General features: G+C 41.1%; 1 protein-coding gene across 1 annotated transcript in view; it reads left to right on the top strand.

Moving 5' to 3' along the window:
- Positions 1–20,762, top strand: part of ZNF827 (zinc finger protein 827) — a 137,263-nt gene that overhangs the window by 35,009 nt on the left and 81,492 nt on the right. Inside the window, exon 4 of the mRNA XM_074950947.1 lies at positions 7,911–8,391. Coding sequence (XP_074807048.1) covers positions 7,911–8,391 — 481 coding nt within the window. The remainder of the gene's footprint in view (positions 1–7,910; positions 8,392–20,762) is intronic.

The following is a 20,762-nucleotide window of genomic DNA, read 5'->3' as shown; positions in this document are numbered from 1 at the left end:
TGGCAGTCTCTGGTTTACAGATACATTCAAATGATCAGACTTACAGTATAAGGGTTTGGAAAATATTTTCTGTTGACATTGGGGCTTGATATATATTCTCTTCTGAGTAGGCCTCTGGTGACAATGTGGTGCATCAGGGAGGACAAAATCAAGATGAATCCAAAATGCATGTGTGGCTGGTGAGGGGGATAGAGAATATATGTTTGATGAAGTCACTGTCACCCTACCAGAATGACATGAGTTTTCTTTGGTGATGGAGTAAGCTGATGACAAATTGGGGTAAGCTGAGGCACAGATTTATTTTACCACAATATAAAATGTTTCCTTAACCCTCTCTATTTAAAAAATAAAAAAAAATTCCAAAAACAAAAAGTACATAGACATAAAATACAAACAAAAAAACTGAGAAATAAAACCAAAAGAAAAATTAAATAGAAGTAATAAGGTAAAACAAAAACTGAAGCTGTTATTCAGAGGCACAGTATACTTTCTCTTGTTGGAGATTTCGTAGCTTTTCAGTGTCCTGTCATTTCTCTGGAACTACTTTATCTTACTCTGGCAGATAGGATAAAGAGGAGAGACTCCTACACAAACTGTTGCCACTAGCCACACCCACTGAGTCTACTATAAATTCAGGCTAAATCCCTGGCTGCAGCCAAGATTGTATGCCATCTCCAGAGCCCATGGTTTCCAGAACAAAAGAATGACAAAAAATGAAGTCTGTAATGGAATGGATTTGTTTGTCCATCTGCACCATCTGCTCAGACAGGATTCCATCAAAATCCAGCATTTTTTTTATATAAGTGTGTTGAGAGATTTGTGTCTCCTGTTTTATGTTTAGTAGAGCAGGATGGCAGACAGGATTGTTCAAGGCATTAATCTATTGCAGTCCTGTCACACTGTCATCAAAATCTAGGAGCCTTTTCTTAATTTTGTTTCTTACAGCAGCATAGCCTTGAGGCACAGTACCTTTACCCACTTCTAGAATTATAGATGTTCATCTTTTTTCAGACTTCCATTTTTAATTAGGGATTCTGAGTTTTGATTTCTGTTAGTGACATGTAGCTGTTTGTTTATGGCATCTTTTTTTCCCTTTTCATTTCTTAAAAAATCAGTTTTGATAGCTTTCTGTTAAGTATGTCATGCTAATGAGTTTGGACCAGAATACAACATTGCAAGGAGCAGAGCACTTCTGGTGTCTTGACTCCAGCTATAGAGCATTTGGCTGCAGGGTATTGGGCTGATTCTAACGCTGACAGTGTTTAGATTTATACCTATCTTTTGGATAAAGACTTTATCCAAGAAGGACCCCTTTCCACTGCCAACTTGCAACTGTTGGCAAGGAAGTGAAAGGCAGGAAGGAAAAATACCCACAGGTGCCTTTTGTAAACAAGGGAGGCTGAGAGAATATTGTCATTTAGGGCACACATTTTTATGTTTAATAGTTGTATGACATTTGGATTCAATAATCATACCCATAGAAAAACCTAAAATAGATTCAGTACAGAAATATAAACTAAAATTAGTTTTTATTCACCTGGGATGGGACAAAAATCATAATTCATAACCCAAAGTTTCAGTCCTTACGCTTGGGCCTTTGGAAGGCCTATCAAGCCTGCTCCCAGGAACTCAGGACTCATTTCTGCTATTGCATCATGATTTAAACTGGTGCTACAACTGTGGAAAGTGATGTTGACCAGCATAAGGGTGGAACAAAGAGGATTTCTGAAGGAAAAAAAAAATTAAGAATAAAAAAGCAAGACGACAGTTTTTGAGCCCTTCCCTGTCTGGGTTTAATATACAACAGGAATTTATTTTCCTAATTTAAAAAAATATTATGTACTTATTTTGAAGTGTCAAAATGTAACATAAGGGAGAGTGATAATCTGGGAAGAAAATCTCAGTTTTTTCAATTTCCCCTCATAGGTAAGTATGGATGAAATTCACCTCAGAACACTGCTGCAGGCTTCAGTCACCCAGCTTCCGGCCACTCCCGTATCTATGGAGCATGCACATACTAGTACGCAGCTTCCTGCTCCACTTCCAACACTACTTGCAGAGGGATTGGTTAAGATCACAAAGTTATGCTCCAGAAGAGCAACTGGGTATCCACATAAGGATTTAAGAATAAGCATATGGCCAAAAATAAGTATAAGTGTGTCATAAATATAAAGGGAAGGGTAAACATCTTTAAAATCCCTCCTGGCCAGAGGAAAAACCCTTTCACCTGTAAAGGGTTAAGAAGCTAGGATAAGCTCGCTGGCACCTGACCAAAATGACCAATGAGGAGACAAGATACTTTCAAAAGCTGGAGAGAGGGAGAAACAAAGTCTCTCTCTGTCTGTGTGATGCTTTTGCCAGGAACAGAACAGGAATGGAATCTTAGAACTTAGTAAGTAATCTAGCTAGATATGCGTTAGATTCTGATTTCTTTAAATGGCTGAGAAAATAAGCGGTGCTGAATGGAATGTAGATTCCTGTTTTTGTGTCTTTTTGAAACTTAAGGTTTTGCCTAGAGGGATTCTCTATGTTTTGAATCGGATTACCCTGTAAGGTATTTACCATCCTGATTTTACAGAGGTGATTCTTTTTACTTTTTCTTCTGTTAACATTCTTCTTTTAAGAATCTGAATGCTTTTTCATTGTTCTTAAGATCCAAGGGTTTGGGTCTGTGTTCACCTATGCAAATTGGTGAGGAGTTTTATCAAACCTTCCCCAGGAAAGGGGGTGTAAGGTAAGGGAGGATTTTGGGGGGAAAGACGTTTCCAAATGGGCTCTTTCCCAATTATATACCTGTTAAATGTTTGGTGGTGGCAGCGATAAAGTCCAAGGGCATAAGGTAAAATAGTTTGTACCTTGGGGAAGTTTTAACCTAAGCTGGTAAAAGTAAGCTTAGGAGGTTTTCATGTTGGTCCCCTCATCTGTACCCTAGAGTTCAGAGTGGGGAAGGAACCTTGACAAAGTGTCTTTATAACAATACAAGAATCTTAAAGCAAAAGTAGGGGTGAACTCGATTGCCTGGCAATTGAAGTGCACCTTGACACAGTGGACATAGTAAACATGGCTGAATCGCTGTGGAATAACAAAAAAACCAACAAGAATCTGAATTACATGGGTATAAACTATTCAGAAAACATGGATAAGTAGAATTATACCCAACTAAAGATTCTGTGTTAAGAGGACCATACTGTGGAATCTGTAAAAATCCCATGCCATAAGAATAGAAATATATTAGCCTCCTGATTAGACAATGGATACTGAATGCACAACATTGAGGAATAGCAAAGCAGCAGCTAAGTGTAATATGATAATAAATGGGTGACTTCAAAGATCTGTATATAAACTGGTCAATTTTCACATTAGAACAAGATAGAGAAGAAATTTGATACCTTGAATTATTTTTCCTGGAACAGCTAGTCCTAGAGCACACAGGCAGAGAGGCTAGTCTCAACTTAGTTTAAATAATACACAGGAGTTGGTTCAAGAAGTAACTTTTGTTGAAGTGCTCATTAAGAGTGGCCCCAGTGTAAGTAAAGTCAACATCGTTAGGGGAGGGATCATACCAAAACTAGCATGGTGTAATGGGTTTGGCATCCACCTCTCATGAGTGCCCCCTCTGGTTGGGTGTGTCTACGGTCTTAAACAAATTTAAAACTGATGAAAAGGAAATATTTTAACCCCCACCTAACTGGGACCAGTTCTGCAAACATGCACATGCTAAAGTTTAAGTGAGTAGATCCATTGAAGCCAATGGGACTAACTAGCATGCGTCAGGTTAACTGATGCAAAAGTCATTTCAGGATCAGGGCCTGGAACTTTATAACCCATTGCCACAGGAAGTCATTTCAGACCAAGAACATTGCAGGATTAAAACAAAGTTTAGACAATTATACAGACAAGGAGAACATCCACAGTTATGTTAAATAGGATTTTAAAAAAAAGGTCCTTATGCTCCAAGGCATAAACTTAATAGGATTTTGGAAGAAACTTGCCATATAGACAGGTTATATTATAGCTATCCACTTCAGGGTTTATTGCTTCTCCCTGTGAAACATCTGGAAGTAGTCATTACCTGAGAGAGGAGACTGGACAACTGTAGATGGACCATCCAATGTGTCAATAACTAAATTCTTTCCTGCAGTCAAGGACCAGGAAGTGAATGACAGTTAAAATCCCTTTAAATGAAAATGATCATTTTCTGTTTTTATCATTGTTTGTTTTCAAACCAATTTATTTATTGAAATTTTTTAAATACTACTATAGGCATGCTAGCCAGTGCTCTGGAAACTTCTTTCATCCATTTCCTGTGGTTTAAACAGGAATCCCTGAATTTGGATCCAGTGAGCAAGAATTTTTCCTTTTTTATTTATTGTATAATCTGCAAAATTGTAACCTAATGTGCATTTTGTTTCAAACTAAAGCAAGTCATGATCAGCTGGGTGATTTTGCTGTTGTGACCTGTCACAAGAGAAATCCAAAACGGACAGACCCGTCACCTCTCTCTGAACTCTGGAAACTGCAGAGGTGGCATTCTGAGCCCCTGGGAAAAGAAACTGGGCTTCCACACAAACTTTGCCACCTCTCAGCAGCAGTGGCTTTGACAGCCTTCAAAAGGAGTCATATTTATGACATCAGTCCTCTGGCAGAAGTGGTTAAATATGGGCGCTGGGAGACATTGATTGGTGGGGATCCTAAAGATGCAGCCTGGCATATAGGAATTCAGTGGGGGCAGCAGATAAAGTTGACATACTGAAGGTGCTTGCAACTGTTAGCACATCTCAGTGCCATGTGATAAAGAAGAAAGTCACTTCTATATCACAGTATTTCCAGTAGTACAGATAATTAATTTTGTTGACATTTCATTACAAATTCTTATTATTTATGATATATTATACAAATGTTCTGCTGTAAGTGGGGGGTTGTTTTAAAACCCACTTTGGGTGCTATAAGGACTGGGCTTCAGCATTAGCTTGTAATATCTTAATTTTTGTTAGCTGCAACTTTTAACATCTTAAAATTATTTTTGGCTGTAAATACCCATATTTCTATCACATTGAGAATGTCATTTTGTAAACTCTGTACAACAAGGATTATCTTGAACTGAGTGTTTGTACAGCACTTACACAATGAGACCTGATCCTGTTTGGGGCATTTGGGTGCTGCTGCAGTACAAATCTTAGCAGCATCAATGAAACGTACTTTCACTGAATGCAGAAGGGCTAAATGGCAAGCGAGATTTTGATTGCTTCGCTAACCTTACATCTCTGCAGGCCTGAGTTCAAATCCTGTTTAGGTCACAAGTGAAAATGAGTGTGTTTATCTCAGCTGAGTGCCATTTTGTCCAGATTATACAATCACCAAACAGCATGGAACAAATTTACATCTCTAGCAGTATTTGTAAAAGGAATACCCAGGGTTGGAATAGCATGGTTGCTAGAGTCTGAATTTAAAGTTGTCAAGGTTCCTTCCCCACTCTGAACTCTAGGGTACAGATGTGGGGACCTGCATGAAAACCTCCTAAACTTACTTTTACCAGCTTAGGTTAAAACTTCTCCAAGGTACAAACTATTTTACCTTATGCCCTTGGACTTTATCGCTGCCACCACCAAACGTTTATCCGGGTTTATTTTATTAAGAAAGAGCCCATTTGGAAACGTCTTTCCCCCCCAAAACCTCCCAACCCTTGCACCCCACTTCCTGGGGAAGGTTTGGTAAAACTCCTCACCAATTTGCATAGGTGAACACAGACCCAAACCCTTGGATCTTAAGAACAATGAAAAAGCATTCAGATTCTTAAAAGAAGAATGTTAATAGAAGAAAAAAGTAAAAAGAATCACCTCTGTAAAATCAGGATGGTAAATACCTTACAGGGTAATCCAATTCAAAACATAGAGAATCCCTCTAGGCAAAACCTTAAGTTACAAAAAGTTACAAAAACAAGAATCTACATTCCATTCAGCACAGCTTATTTTCTCAGCCATTTAAAGAAATCAGAATCTAACACATATCTAGCTAGATTACTTACTAAGTTCTAAGACCCCATTCCTGTTCTGTCCCTGGCAAAAGCATCACACACAGAGAGAGAGAGGCTTTGTTTCTCCCTCCCCCCAGCTTTTGAAAGTATCTTGTCTCCTCATTGGTCACTTTGGTCAGGTGCCAGCGAGATTATCCTAGCTTCTTAACCCCTTACAGGTGAAAGGGTTTTTCCTCTGGCCAGGAGGGATTTTAAAGGTGTTTACCCTTCCCTTTATATTTATGACAAAAGTGCATTGGGAAAGTTTGCTAGCATTATGCTTAGGGTCCTACCAAATTCATGGTCCATTTTGGTCAATTTCACAGTCATAAGATTTTTTTAAATAGCAAATTTCATGATTTCAGCTATTATAATCAGAAATTTCAAGGTGTTGTAATTTTAGAGGTCCTGATCCATAAAGGAGTTGTGTGTGTGTGTGTGTGGGGGGGGTTTACAAGGTTATTGTAAGGGGGGGTTGCGGTACTGCTACCCTAACTTCTGCACTGCTGCTGGAGAGCGGCGGCTGCTGGCCGGGAGCCCAGCTCTGAAGGCAGAGCTGCCGCAAGCAGCAGCGCAGAAGTAAGAATGGCAAGGTATGGTATTGCCACCCTTACTTCTGTGATGCTGCCTGCAGAGCTGGGCTGTCAGTCAGCAGCCGCCACTATCCGGATGCCCAGCTCTGAAGGCAGCAGCACAGAAGTAAGAGTGGCAGGGTATGGCATTGCCACCCTTACTTTCGCGCTGCAGCTGGCGGGGTGCTGCCTTCAGAGCTGGGTGCCCGGCTAACAGCCACCACTCTCCAGCTGCCCAGCTCTGAAGGCAACACAGAAGTAAGGGTGGCAATACTGTGATCCCCCTAAAATAACCTTCTGACCCGCCTGCAACTCCCTTTTCGGGTCAGGCCCCTCAATTTGAGAAACGCTGGTCTCTCCTGTGACATCTATATAATATAGGGTAAAAGCACACAAAAGACCAGATTTCACAGTGAGGGGGAGACCAGATTTCACGGTCCGTGACACATTTTTCATGGCCATGAATTTGGTAGGGCCCTAATTATGCTTGTTCCCTCCCTGTCGTGAATACTAAATTAATTTACAAATTAGAGAGAGAGTGTGTGTACATACACAAATGGTAGCTCCCAAAGGCCATAGTTGGGACTGGAGTCCCATTGTACTGGGAAGTATACAAACACACAGGAAGACATGGTCCCTGTGTGAAAGAACTTGTAGTCTAAAAATATGGAAGATAAAAGAAAATGTTCACCAGGTAACATCTGATAAATCAGAACATGATGCAAATACTTTATTGTCTCGTGTCATAACAGAATCTTTCATTTTCTGCTGGAATTAGTTCTCAACAAACTATTTCAGTGACTATAAACAAGAACTGTGTTTTTCTCATAATGAAGGATTAATATGGGACCTAAATTGTTTAAAGTATTTGTTATACAAGTTAACATTTTCAAGGTTTGCACTGAAACATCATTATTTACAGAATGTTATAGGCATAACGCTCAACAAAATACACAATAAATAAGGTTCTTGTCCAAGAACAAGCTGCCTGTCTGAATTGAGGAGTCAGAATTTTATACAATAGGCATTACAGCCAGGTCATAAAGGTTGATTCGTACAAAAAGGACTTCCAGTTTTTATGGTGCGGAAACAGGACATATCTGGTTTTTGAACTGGGTTCAGAACTTATGTTCTTTGCTGCCTAGGTGGTGCCATACTATTTTTATTAGAAATTGATCTTTTAGCAAGAGTCTTGTAATGACATGTTCACTAATGAGTTGAAGTATTTATAAAAATGTGTGTGAGAAAGATATATAGGAGAGACCGTTAGAATATTTTTATAACATTTTCTTTAAATGTATGTTTGTTTTCAATCATATAATCAGGTTCATCAGCACCAGGACAGGGGAGAAACCTTCCAATGCCAGCTATGCCCTTTCACGTCCTCACGCCACTTCAGCCTGAAACTCCACATGCGTTGCCATCAGCACTTCCTCAGGACAGAAGCCAAAGTGAAGGAGGAAATCCCAGAAACTGAAGTCAAGGGATCACCACAGCTAAATAATGATTCCTGCCCTGGGCCACAGAGGGAAAGAGGATCTGAGCTTACAGGGACAGCGTCTGTGTCTAAAACACTTGAGGTGGCTGGGCAGGCCAGTGCTGGTGTCCCACCTTTAGTAGTAAAGGAAGAACCCAAAGATGACAAGAGCATCTCAGCTACATCCTTTGCTTTCAGCACCGTTGACAGAGCCACCAACAACACAAAGCTGAAAGACTCCTCTGACTATGTGGCCAATACAGCCTCGGCACTATTCAGCCAGGACATCTCTGTCAAGATGGCATCAGACTTTCTCATGAAGCTGTCAGGTAACTGAATGGCAGGCAGCAGCTGCTGCTCCTCCTCCAACCTTAAGAACCCCCTCTGTTCTGCGTTCACTATTTCTTGGAATTGCCATACGTTGTTTTTTTTTTCACCTGACTTTAAAAAAATAACAATTTCCTGTTTATTCTTTGGGAGGTCACACCTAATTATTATATTAGAGAGCTGGGAATAGGAACTCCAGATTCTGTTATTGAGTCAATGTGACCATATACAAGTCCTCTTGGGCACGCTTTTCAGAAATGCTGAGCAGCCACAATTGCAGCTGAAGTCAATCAGAGCTATTGTTGCCCAGCATCTCTGGAAATCTAGTCTTTAACCTTCCTCGGCCTTTTACCATCTCTTAAATGGGGCTTATAATGCTTGACCCCACTTCACAGGAGTATGTGAGGCCTAGTTAATCAGTGCTATTAAAGAATGGAAGATGTTACTTCATTTTATTGATTATTATCATCAAAATGTTGGTAGCCTAAGAAGTATGTGAAGAACATCTGAAAACCTTTGTTTTTAATTGAAGTCCTTATTTAATGCATACCACGCTTCTATTTTTTTCCCCTCCTTTGGAGAGTTGTCTGCAGAATAATTTTATGAAATGGAGTATATGTGCCTAGGGAGAATCTGTTGTATTTTCTGTCTTCTGTTGTTGGTTTGACTGAACATTTCAGTTTTGGGAATATGCCAGAGGTGGGGTGGGGCATTATTAGCTAAACATCTTCAAAGGTTGGGCTTGAAAATTTAAAGGAGAGGAAGGGGGAGAATGGTTGATAGAGAATCAGTTCTGTCTTACATGGAGATGGCAGTCCCCAAGGTGATTTCCATATACCATTTCTGCCCTTTGGAGGTTAACAATACCCTTTTAAATGGAGACTAACTGGTCACTGCATTCCTTTAAATGGAATGTGACTTGCATTTCTTTAAATGTCATTGCCAGGTGAACCAGAGGATCAAGGTCTGGCCTAATGTCCTTTTGCTCAGTGACAATGCAGTCTTGTCTTTTGGAATGGCTTAATGTCCTCATCTGACCCAGATCTTTGTACCTCTGGGAGTACGTAGACTCTTACCTGAGAACACAGGATGGAATGAAGAGAGCTGGAAAATAAAGTCTCAGGGTTCGTAGAGCCAACCCAACACAAAGCAAAAGGGAGGGGAAAAGAGGAATGAGAAGTCAGGGATGGGATAGCAAACAGCTCTCATTATGTTTCAAAAGAAGCTCTGGAAACTTCTGGATTTTAGTTTTTTTCCATTTTTTGTTATGGAAAAATATTTTTTGTTTGTCCGCACCTTATTTTGTTGTTGCTGTTGAGTTTCAAACTTAATCCATAGAAAAAGCCCATTTTTTGTTGTGGTTCTGACAACTGGTTTAGATTAGTGTTGCTTAAGAGCATGTTATGCAGTAAATGGCTCTCTAGACCTCGGCTGGACTGCACTGTAGATAATAGAGCTCATGATGGCTGCTTAGAGCATGAATTGAGAGCGGAAAGCAAGAGGCGAAAAAGCCTGCTGATAACTGGGGGAAAAAAACCCACAACATTTTGATCTGTTGTTTTTCATGTAACAGTTGATGGGGAGCTGTTTACAGTTTGGCAGACAGTCATGTTTTCAATGATTGATCTGTTGGCATCAGAAAAAGGATACAAATGTACATTATTCATGCAAAAAGACCCATGCAGTTATTTTATAGTGACTTACTAAAGGTCCTGAAACCTGACTTGTATGCACTGTTACCTAGCAACATGCTATAAAGTCACTCGGGGAGTGAGATGTATCTGTAATTTTGTGTGTGTGCATATTTGGATGAAAATGTACTGCCACCGTCACCAAGTTTACAATACAAGAAAAGCTATGTTAAAGGGGAAGGAATGTATTTTCCAAAGGGGTTGATATTTTGCAACATAATTTGTAAGTTGGTGCTATTCTCTATGCAATATGCGTGGCTATATCGCAGTAGTAGTGCTCTTTTATTTAGCAGGTCTGATAAATATTAGCGGTGTTTTTTCTGTTTCCAGGTTTTTCAGTTAGTGTACTGAATTCAGTCCCTTTGATTAGTTTCTTATAATGACACTATTAACTCTCAGCCCTTAACTTTTCAAGAATATAAATCTCTTGACTTCTCAAATAGCATGTGACAGACTCTTTCCAGAGAAATTGTCAGGCTAGATGTGACTCTTTAGTTTGTTTCAACTTTCCCGATTTTATCATTCAGAGTCAAAACAGTTTAATTTAGAAAGATACTTGCAAGGTGTGTGTGCTAATGCTTCCTAGTGTTCTGTTTTAAATGAGGCTGATCTACAGATTTTATTTGGTTAGGGGCACAGGTCTGGAAGGGACCAACTGGGTCATCGAGTCCTGTCCCCAGCTGTTGCAGGGAACCCAGTCATAGAATCCTATTCACAAACTTATCAAGCTCTATCTTAAAACTAAGGTTGTTTGCCCCGACTACTCCTATTGAAAGTTTGTACTAGAACTTCGCTCCTCTGATGGTTAGAAACCTTCTTCTCATTTCCAGCCTAAATTTATTCATGGCCAGTTTATATCCATTTGTTCTTGTGCCAACATTGTCCTTTAGCTGAAATAGCTCATCTCCCTCCCTGGTGGTTACTCCTCCCCACAATGTATTTATAAAAACCAATCATGTCCTCTCTGAGTCATCTTTTTGGCTTTTAAATTAACCAAGCCCTTTTACTCTCCCATCAGAAAATAGGCTCCCTATTCCCTAATCATCTTAGTAGATCTTCTCTGCACCTGTTCCAGTTCAAATTCAACTTTCTGGTGAACGCTGGTGAGCAGAATTGTACACAATATTTGAGGTGAGGTGTCACAGATCCACAGGTCCAGTGCTCTGGAACTGCTTTGGAGCAATCCCTGGGAGGACCCCTTCAGTGTGCCAGACTCCCTTAGGGTCTCACTCTTTCATTAGGGTTAAGCCATTGGACTGAACCTTGGAGCCTTGGACTGAACCTCAGAGCCTTCAGCACCCTGATTCACACCATGAGCTCCCTTTAACGAATCCACCTGAGGTGGGCACCTGAGGGAGACTTATACACCCAAAGGAGGCAATGCATCCCCACCTTCAGCATCTGCAGTGACTCTCAGCCAGCACTGTAAAAACAGTAGGGTTTATTACAGCAGTTCTCAACCAGGGGTCCAGGGCCCTCTTGGGGTGGGACGGGGGGATGGACGTGAACAGGTTTCAGAGGGTCCACCAAGCAGGGCTGGCATTAGAGTCACAGGGAAGAAAGCCAAAGCCCCGCTGTGTGGGGCTGAAGCCACAGCCTGAGCAACTTAGCTTCACGGGGCCCCTGTGGTGTGGGGCCCCGAGCAATTGCCCTGCTTGCTACCCCATAATGCCAGCCTTGGCTTTTATATGCAGAAAAACAGTCATTGTGGCACAGGTGGGCTGTGGAGTTTTTATAGCATGTTGGGGGGGCCTCAGAAAGAAAAAGGATGAGAATCTCTGCTTTATTAGGTGTGTGGAATAGTAGAAAGATCTTGGTTAGCACAGAGAGAAGAAAGTTACACCTTGGTCCATTCTGGTTAGCCCAGAGTCCCAGCCAAGCAGTGTGTCCCTTCTTGGCTCCTGCTCTGTCCCCTTCTGTCCTCTTTGTGCAGATTTCCCAGTGAGTCACACCTGGCCTCTCCTCAGACTTTTGTTCTCCAGCTGGTCAAACATGGCTGGCTTCCTGACCATCCATGATCGTTAGTTGCTAGGAACCAAATGTCCCAGGGGTCGGCTTTGCCATTGTCTTCATGGACTCTCCACTCACATGGCCCACAAACTCAAGACAGCTAGGCTTCATCCACATTGTGTGGTAGCCTGCCTAAGAGTAAACAGCCCTTTTCCACTCCCAAGATGATCATGCAACATATAAGGGAAATTGAGGTACTCACAGTATTCCTACAAAATATTACAGAAAATTCCCACTCCGTTACATGAGGTCTTTGCTGTACCTTGTACAATGGTATTCATACGTCTACTGGAAATGGCTTGCTTGATACATCATAGGATTGTATTTGCCTTTTTCACAGCCACATCAGATTGGTCATAGTCATCTTGTGATCGACTAATACACTGAGGTCTTCTCCTCTTCTGTTGTTTCCAATTGATAGCAGAAGTTCTTATTTGTCCCTATGTGCATGACTTTGCACTATTAAATTTCATCCCATTTCTATTGCTCCAGTCCTCAAGCTTTTCCAATTCTTCCTTTATAATATCCCAACCTTCCTCTGTATGGGTGGTATCTCCCAACTTTTTATCATCAGCCGATTTCATTAGCACATGCTGATCTTTTGAGCCAAGGTCATTAATTAAAATATAAAATAAGATTGATCCTTGAGAAACTCCACCAGTTACCTCCTTCCAGCTCGATAGTTCTCCTTTCAGCACAACCTGTTGCCAGTTTCATACCCACTTTATAATTCTTCTACTGATCCCCATCTTCTCCAGTTTAATAATTTCCCTTTAGCTTGTTAGCTACTGGTTATGGTCATGTAGTCTGTTTGACTCTGTTTAATGACCTCTGATCCAGCAAATCAATTAAGCATGGGCTTTACTTTTTTGCATTTACTTCAGTTCAAACAGGCCTAAAGTTAAACACGTGCTTAAGTGCTTTGTTGAATCAGAGCCAACACGTTTTTTCATTTTGTTTTAGTTTGTTTTCTGTACATCAATTCTATACAGAAACCCTGTAACTGCATTTGTAACTTAATCTGCAGAATGTTAGTTTCTATTTTTATGGTTTCAATTTCAGCAGATTCAAAGTATGTGTCTGTGTGAAAATTTTTCCCTTACACTCATTTTAAAAATTGTGTTTCCTATTGTTATAAAACAGCGTTTTCTCACATTAAGCCAAATTGCCATGGCCAGCATAGTATAATAACATCCTTACTGTGCTAGTTTTTGTGAAGTGTTTACTTTTCATCACAGTTTAAAATAAATGAGTCCCATTGAAATAAATGTCATTCTTGAGCTACTGATTTCAAAGGGACTTTGTGTGGGAACAATAATTGTGAAGCATACTTCATTCCCTTTCTCCTCCTGGTGTTCACCCAATTGCATTGCGCTAGACAACAACTCTTTTTATCTTAGGATGTACTTTGCATCTACAGTTCTTTTTATGCTGTTTAAACTGCTCATGTGAAAACGCTCTAATATGGGGGAAAACTAACAGGAGCACTTATCAATATATAAAGTTTGGCCAGCCTTGCTTGTTAGAGAAACTACAGTCTGTGTTTAAGGAGGGTGGGGGAAACCCCTTTTAATTCATAACTGATATCACAGCCATACAGTGATAAACATTTTAGGAAATAATACTATCTTGGGATTCTGATGACTGAAAAACACTAAACTCTGTACTCATGTTTTCTCAGCTGAATCCATTGATAGAATAATAAACTACTAAATCAGCTGACTGCTCCATACAGTACATTATGAGGTAAATTGCATTATTAGTTAGAAAGATCATCCGTACTGTGTGGGTTCTTGAAAACCTTGGTACTTACGTGGTGTCAAGCAAAATCTCCCTGCAAAGTTTCCTATCAACAGTGCTGAATTGGCTGGTTTGGAGACTCTTCAGAAGGTTATTTTTAAAATAATAAAAAGTACACCCAATTAAATTGTCAAAACTGATATATTTCTTTTGCAATTCCAAGGAAAAGAATATACTGCATATGTGTAAAGTCCATCGTTTATGCTCATATCAGAGATTTCAAATAGAATATGTAAGCACACATGGCTGGCAAATATTTGGTCATGTCCTTAAGTTAAAAACATTGTAAATTCCATAATGCTGCTGTCAGTGTAGATATTACTGATGTCAAGATAGCTCTTTGAAGTGTCTCTTCAGATTCACATTTTCATAATTTCCATCTAGATCTTTAATTGAAAATAAAACCCAAAAAGGGCAATAGCACAGTTAATTAAAAGTTGGACAAATAAAAGCTTTTAATAACCTCTGCTTCTGATATATCACCAGCTTCGTCTTTCCCTTCCCCAGTAGATTGCTGTTTTATATCCAAGAATTTCTTGGCATCATCAAAATCAAATCTCTCATATTTTACACCTCCCAGAAACGCACAGAATTTAGCAGCGTACAGGAATGGAAAGTCTGTGCTAATGAAGCGTGATTTGAACTTCAGTACAACAAACTGCTTCCCAGTGCATTTCCCCAAGACACAGCAAGAAATATACAACCCTGTGCTTCTAGAAAGTGTATATTTTCAACCTAGATTTAAATTGTGCACAAATTACTATTCACAGAAACAAACATAATGATAATTCTCTTTGTTCTGTGATGGGATCTACTGCTCTGAGCAGAAGTCATAACTCATAGGCCTTTCAGTCAGATCCACTGGCAAAAAGGCGGAGTTTCATTCGCTCATTCTTTGAAAGCTCCTTCCCCAGTATCTCTGCTTTCATGGAGGTGAGCAGATGTTTTCTCTGCTGCTCTCTGTGAGAGAGCCTTTTGCAAGAAATTCTTTCTCATGGGAAACAAGTTGTCCCCCCCCCCCCCATCTTCCTCCAGCTTGGTCTTCATCTGTTAGGGTGGAAAGGGCCCTCGCAGAGGGTCTCACTTTGCTGCACAACAGACTAGGGACATATCAGTGGGTTCAGCAGGATGGTTTTAGCACTTGGTACTGACCTGCTTTCCGTTCAGGATCATGCCTCTGTTGCAATGGGCCATGCACCATGTTGCTGGCAAACAGGGGGATGGCCCTGAAGACAGTAGTAGAGGGGTTTTTAAACCAAAAATTTCCTGTCTTCACCCTACCAGAATCTGCATCACACCATGTAGCCTGCAAGCAGGTTCCAGTAAGGGAACAAAAACTCATTCAGTGGGCTCACACAGACAAGCAGCCTCCATTTTTCTGTGCACCTCTCCCTATGGCCAGTCACACTCCTGCTCTGCATGCTCTCTCTTCTGGGTTCACTGTTCAGAACTAGCTGTAATTTAGCCAGTAGTGGTGACGGAAGGGATTTCTTGTGGCAATACTTGTGTGTGAACTAGCGCTCTATGGTTTCCTTAAACCTCCATCCCCCCGCCCCAAGCACTTAGGTTCAAAGCAGTTTAAGAAAAGGTGGAGCTAGGTAGCTAACTTTTTTCGAACACTTCGCTTCTACTATTACTTCCAATTTGCCTTAATATTCCTAAACAAGATGATTTGGATAACCATGAATTTAAATAGAGTGTTGCACCTGATAGGTTGTTGCTCAGGGGTAAGTCTTAACACTCATATCCCTTCCCTTTAGGCATGCCTACACTACAGTTTCACCACCCTAGTTCATATGGAACTAGGGTTTCACTTTGACAATGTATATTTCAATTCAGATCCTTGTGGAGGATCTCAAACGCACACAGTGAATTTGCTGGCGATAGTTCCCACAGAGGCAAATTTCTTTCAGTGGGGAGCTTAGGTGGTAGCCTACTTGGTTTTCCTGAGGCAGAGATTGAGTACACAAGGAGTTGGAATCTGAACAGAATTGTGTTACAGCACCTCACGTACGGTGAATGACAACCGGTGTTCTATAATCTATCAGATCCTTTGAGGAGAGGGCACCGGAAAGAACAAGAGCAAGTGAGAGACCCAGCTAGATTCTGTCCTGTCAGGAGAATGGCATTTCTATTTCCAAGCCATGTATAGTCTCTTTCTAATAAGTCAAACAGAAATTATCAGGCAAATGGGATCTTATTCTGAAAAGTCAATAACAGATCTCAACCACATAGTTTCTTCCTGCAAAGAGATCAGTTCACCACTTGCTCCTTTTGCAGAGTTTGCAGATTTTACAAACTTCCTGGCCATCTGCAAGTGTGAACTAGGGTCTCGTATATAGTTTGCCAAAGTTTACTCCAGCCCCCCAACTTTCCCAATATAATAGCAAAAATAGCTAGGAATACTTATCAGTCATACTGTTAGTCTTTTACTCATCACAGCTTCTCTTTAGGGTGTGAATGTTCAACATCAAACAATGGATCCTTCCAAATATAATGAATATGAATCATCAGAATTCTTTGGTTCTTCCTGATCCCCAATGCCCACAACTTCCCACCTGGAATCTTAGTAAGTATTCACTTATTGAGTCACTCAGGCATTCTAGCCTCAGTGGGATCCCAGCTAAAACATTATTCCTTTCTTTTCTTCCCATAAACCCTAGGGTTCCTTGTAGAAAGTTTTCCTTTCTTAGCTTACTTAGCTTCATGTCTCAGCACTTTGTGCCATTGATCCTCACATCTCCCACTGCTCTCTTTGGTTGGATCCTGCTATCTCATGCCTTTGTAGTTGTGGCTCACAAGCACCACTTATAAAGCATCCTGGGGCCCAAGGTTATTGCTGTGTGGTTCTAGAGCCCTTCATTAGAGCTACTTTCAACCATGGTGTGTCTATTTATTGGCTCTGTAGATCTCTTTTTTTGCAGCCTTCCCTTCAGCAGGAAGGTTGAGTGGGGATTGTTTTATTTTCTTAAATTCTTACTTTCAACCCATTAGTAGCTGGACCACAGACCAGTCTTTCACTGGGCCCAACTTATAACACCAAGCTTCACTTGAAGCAGATAATTCCTTTTCCTTTTTTCAATCATAAGTGTTGTAAGCACTGAGAAATACACAGTAAGTGAATTGGTTTGGTCAGCAGCTTCTGCTGAAAACTTTCTGATTCCTTTATTTGTAATGACTATTATATCTGTTCACTATTTCTCCCAATGTGGTTGGTGATTGGTCACTGTGTGCTACTTCCCATGTGTTATGATGAATTCTGTCTGGAGCAGTGAAACCGGTACTGAAGAGAGACAAGATTAGTCTTCTCACCTGTAATTTTAATTTATCCTAGTGCAGATCCATCACTCTGGAAAATCTTATTTATGTTTATCTACTCTTCTATATAGACTTGGTTTAGCTTGGAATCCTCTTTGTTATCTTTCAGGTTAGAGCAACAGGGAATGTTAAATGGATATCAACACAATAGTTGGTTCTTTTTTCAATTAATTGTAATAACCAGGGCTGAAATTCAGCTGGGGCTATCCAGAGATGAGCTCTGATAAATATTTTCAAATCTGCGGGAGCTCTGGCAGGGCTGAAGTCCCGAGCCCTGGCACCTCCCGTGGGGCTGAAGCCCCCAAAAGCCCCAGCCCACAGCTGAAGCCCGGAGCCCCAAATGGGGGAGGGACCTGGGGATTCCAGGAAATAGTCTCTGAGAATTTAAGCCCTGGTAACCTGTCCTAGGTTTGTGTGTCCTCTGGGTTGGACGTATTCATCTGGGGAGGGTTTTGACAGTTCAGGAAATGTTCCAGGAGGAAGAGCTTTCAGTTAACCAAACAAATATATATTCTGCTGGATGAGTTATGACTTCTGACCAGAATAATGCATCTATACAAGAGAAAGCAGGAAAGGCAGGAACATCAGTTTAGCCTTTTTCCTTGTATAATTTAGCCAAAACCACATCTCTAAAGCCCTGTCTAGACATGGGCCCTGATCCTGCATTGAATTCCATGTGAATGGACCCCTGTACCTCCGAGAGCCAAATTGATTCAAATGTAAGTTGAGACTGAGATAAAAGTTGAGATTCTGGACCCCAAGAGGTGCTGCTACACTCCTCTTGGGAGATGTGCTGGTACACAATGCCACCGCACATGGGCCAAATTGGAACCCTAGAATAGACTATCTAGTTTAGAAATGGGGCATGAGAGACAGAGCTAGACAGAAGGGTCAGACCTGGACAACGGATGGTGGAGGTGTTTGGAGGGCTTACATATGTAACTTGGTGAGGTTAGCATAACTATGTTAACCATAACCTGTATTTTGGTGAATTTAATGCAATGCTTATCATTGCATTAATGCATATTTTTGCATTAGATTACCTAAAATTGTAAAGGTAAAAAATCCATATGGTGGCATAAGTGCTAAAAATGCATATTAAAATGTTCACATTTAAGATGATTTAATTCCTTAAGAGTGAGTATTGTCAACATGCACTGAAATGTGCATACTTACTGGGTGAGCCCAATCCACATCACTTCCTTAAATGATCTGTGATAGCATCGTGCCAACCCTAAGCCCAACTAAAAATATAAATCATCCAAAGGCAACCCAAGCAGCTCCATAGTGTAAATTGCAAAGCTTTTAAAATGTGTATTAGAGGTCCGGATATTTTTTTTTTTTAAGGCACAGTGGAATGTGTGTCCAAGAGTTGTATCCTTTTTAAGCACCCTCAAATTGATTGTGGCCGCCAGCTTCAAGTTTCTCATCATCTGAGAAGCAACTATGATTGCACTTAAAACTTCATTATCTCTTCCTTTGAGCACTTCAGATAGGGTTACAAAGCAGAAGACCAAGCTTCAAAAGTAGCTTTATGTATGCTTGCTCTGAGAAGGAGCAATTGTTTATGTGAGGTTTCAGAGTAACAGCCGTGTTAGTCTGTATTCGTAAAAAGAAAAAAGAAAAGGAGTACTTGTGGCACCTTAGAGACTAACCAGTTTATTTGAGCATGAGCTTTCGTGAGCTACAGCTCACTTCATCGGATGCATAGCATATCGTGGAAACTGCAGAAGACATTATATACACACAGAGACCATGAAACAAAACTTCCTCCCACCCCACTGTCCTGCTGCTAACAGCTTATCTAAAGTGATCATCAAGGAAGGCCATTTCCAGCACAAATCCAGGTTTTCTCACTCTTCCCCCCCCCCCCCCACAGACACACATACAAACTCACTCTCCTGCTGGTAATAGCCCATCCCTCTTTGAAACCTCTCTTTATAATGGGCATGATAATCAAGGTGGGTCATTTCCAGCACTAATCCAGGTTTTCTCACACCCCCCCCCCCCCACACACACACCCCCCTCCAAAAACCACACACACAAACTCACTCTCCTGCTGGCAATAGCTCATCTTACAACGTGCACAGCAATAATCCAAGTTTAACCAGAACGTCTTGGGGAGGGGGTTTGTAGGAAAAAAACAAGGGGAAATAGGCTACCTTGCATAATGACTTAGCCACTCCCAGTCTCTATTCAAGCCCAAATTAATAGTATCCAATTTGCAAATGAATTCCAATTCAGCAGTTTCTCGCTGGAGTCTGGATTTGAAGTTTTTTTGCTTTAAGATAGCGACCCTCATGTCTGTGATTGCGTGACCAGAGAGATTGAAGTGTTCTCCGACTGGTTTATGAATGTTATAATTCTTAACATCTGATTTGTGTCCATTTATTCTTTTACGTAGAGACTGTCCAGTTTGACCAATGTACATGGCAGAGGGGCATTGCTGGCACATGATGGCATATATCACATTGGTGGATGTGCAGGTGAACGAGCCTCTGATAGTGTGGCTGATGTTGTTAGGCCCTGTGATGGTGTTCCCTGAATAGATATGTGGGCACAGTTGGCAACGGGCTTTGTTGCAAGGATAGGTTCCTGGGTTAGTGGTTCTGTTGTGTGGTATGTGGTTGTTGGTGAGTATTCGCTTCAGGTTGGGGGGCTGTCTGTAGGCAAGGACTGGCCTTTCTCCCAAGATTTGTGAGAGTGTTGGGTCATCCTTCAGGATAGGTTGTAGATCCTTAATAATGCGTTGGAGGGGTTTTAGTTGGGGGCTGAAGGTGACGGCTAGTGGCGTTCTGTTATTTTCTTTGTTAGGCCTGTCCTGTAGTAGGTGACTTCTGGGAACTCTTCTGGCTCTATCAATCTGTTTCTTCACTTCCGCAGGTGGGTATTGTAGTTGTAAGAATGCTTGATAGAGATCTTGTAGGTGTTTGTCTCTGTCTGAGGGGTTGGAGCAAATGCGGTTGTATCGCAGAGCTTGGCTGTAGATGATGGATCGTGTGGTGTGGTCAGGGTGAAAGCTGGAGGCATGTAGGTAGGAATAGCGGTCAGTAGGTTTCCGGTATAGGGTGGTGGTGATGTGACCATCGTTTATTAGCACTGTAGTGTCCAGGAAGTGGATCTCATGTGTGGACTGGACCAGGCTGAGGTTGATGGTGGGATGGAAATTGTTGAAATCATGGTGGAATTCCTCAAGGGCTTCTTTTCCATGGGTCCAGATGATGAAGATGTCATCAATATAGCGCAAGTAAAGTAGGGGCGTTAGGGGACGAGAGCTGAGGAAGCGTTGTTCTAAATCAGCCATAAAAATGTTGGCATACTGTGGGGCCATGCGGGTACCCATAGCAGTGCCGCTGATCTGAAGGTATACATTGTCCCCAAATGTAAAATAGTTATGGGTAAGGACAAAGTCACAAAGTTCAGCCACCAGGTTAGCCGTGACATTATCGGGGATAGTGTTCTTGATGGCTTGTAGTCCATCTTTGTGTGGAATGTTGGTGTAGAGGGCTTCTACATCCATAGTGGCCAGGATGGTGTTATCAGGAAGATCACCA

This window comes from Natator depressus, chromosome 4, assembly GCF_965152275.1.
Source record: "Natator depressus isolate rNatDep1 chromosome 4, rNatDep2.hap1, whole genome shotgun sequence".
In the NCBI taxonomy this organism is placed as follows: domain Eukaryota; kingdom Metazoa; phylum Chordata; order Testudines; family Cheloniidae; genus Natator; species Natator depressus.
This window is presented reverse-complemented; position numbering and strand designations above follow the sequence as displayed.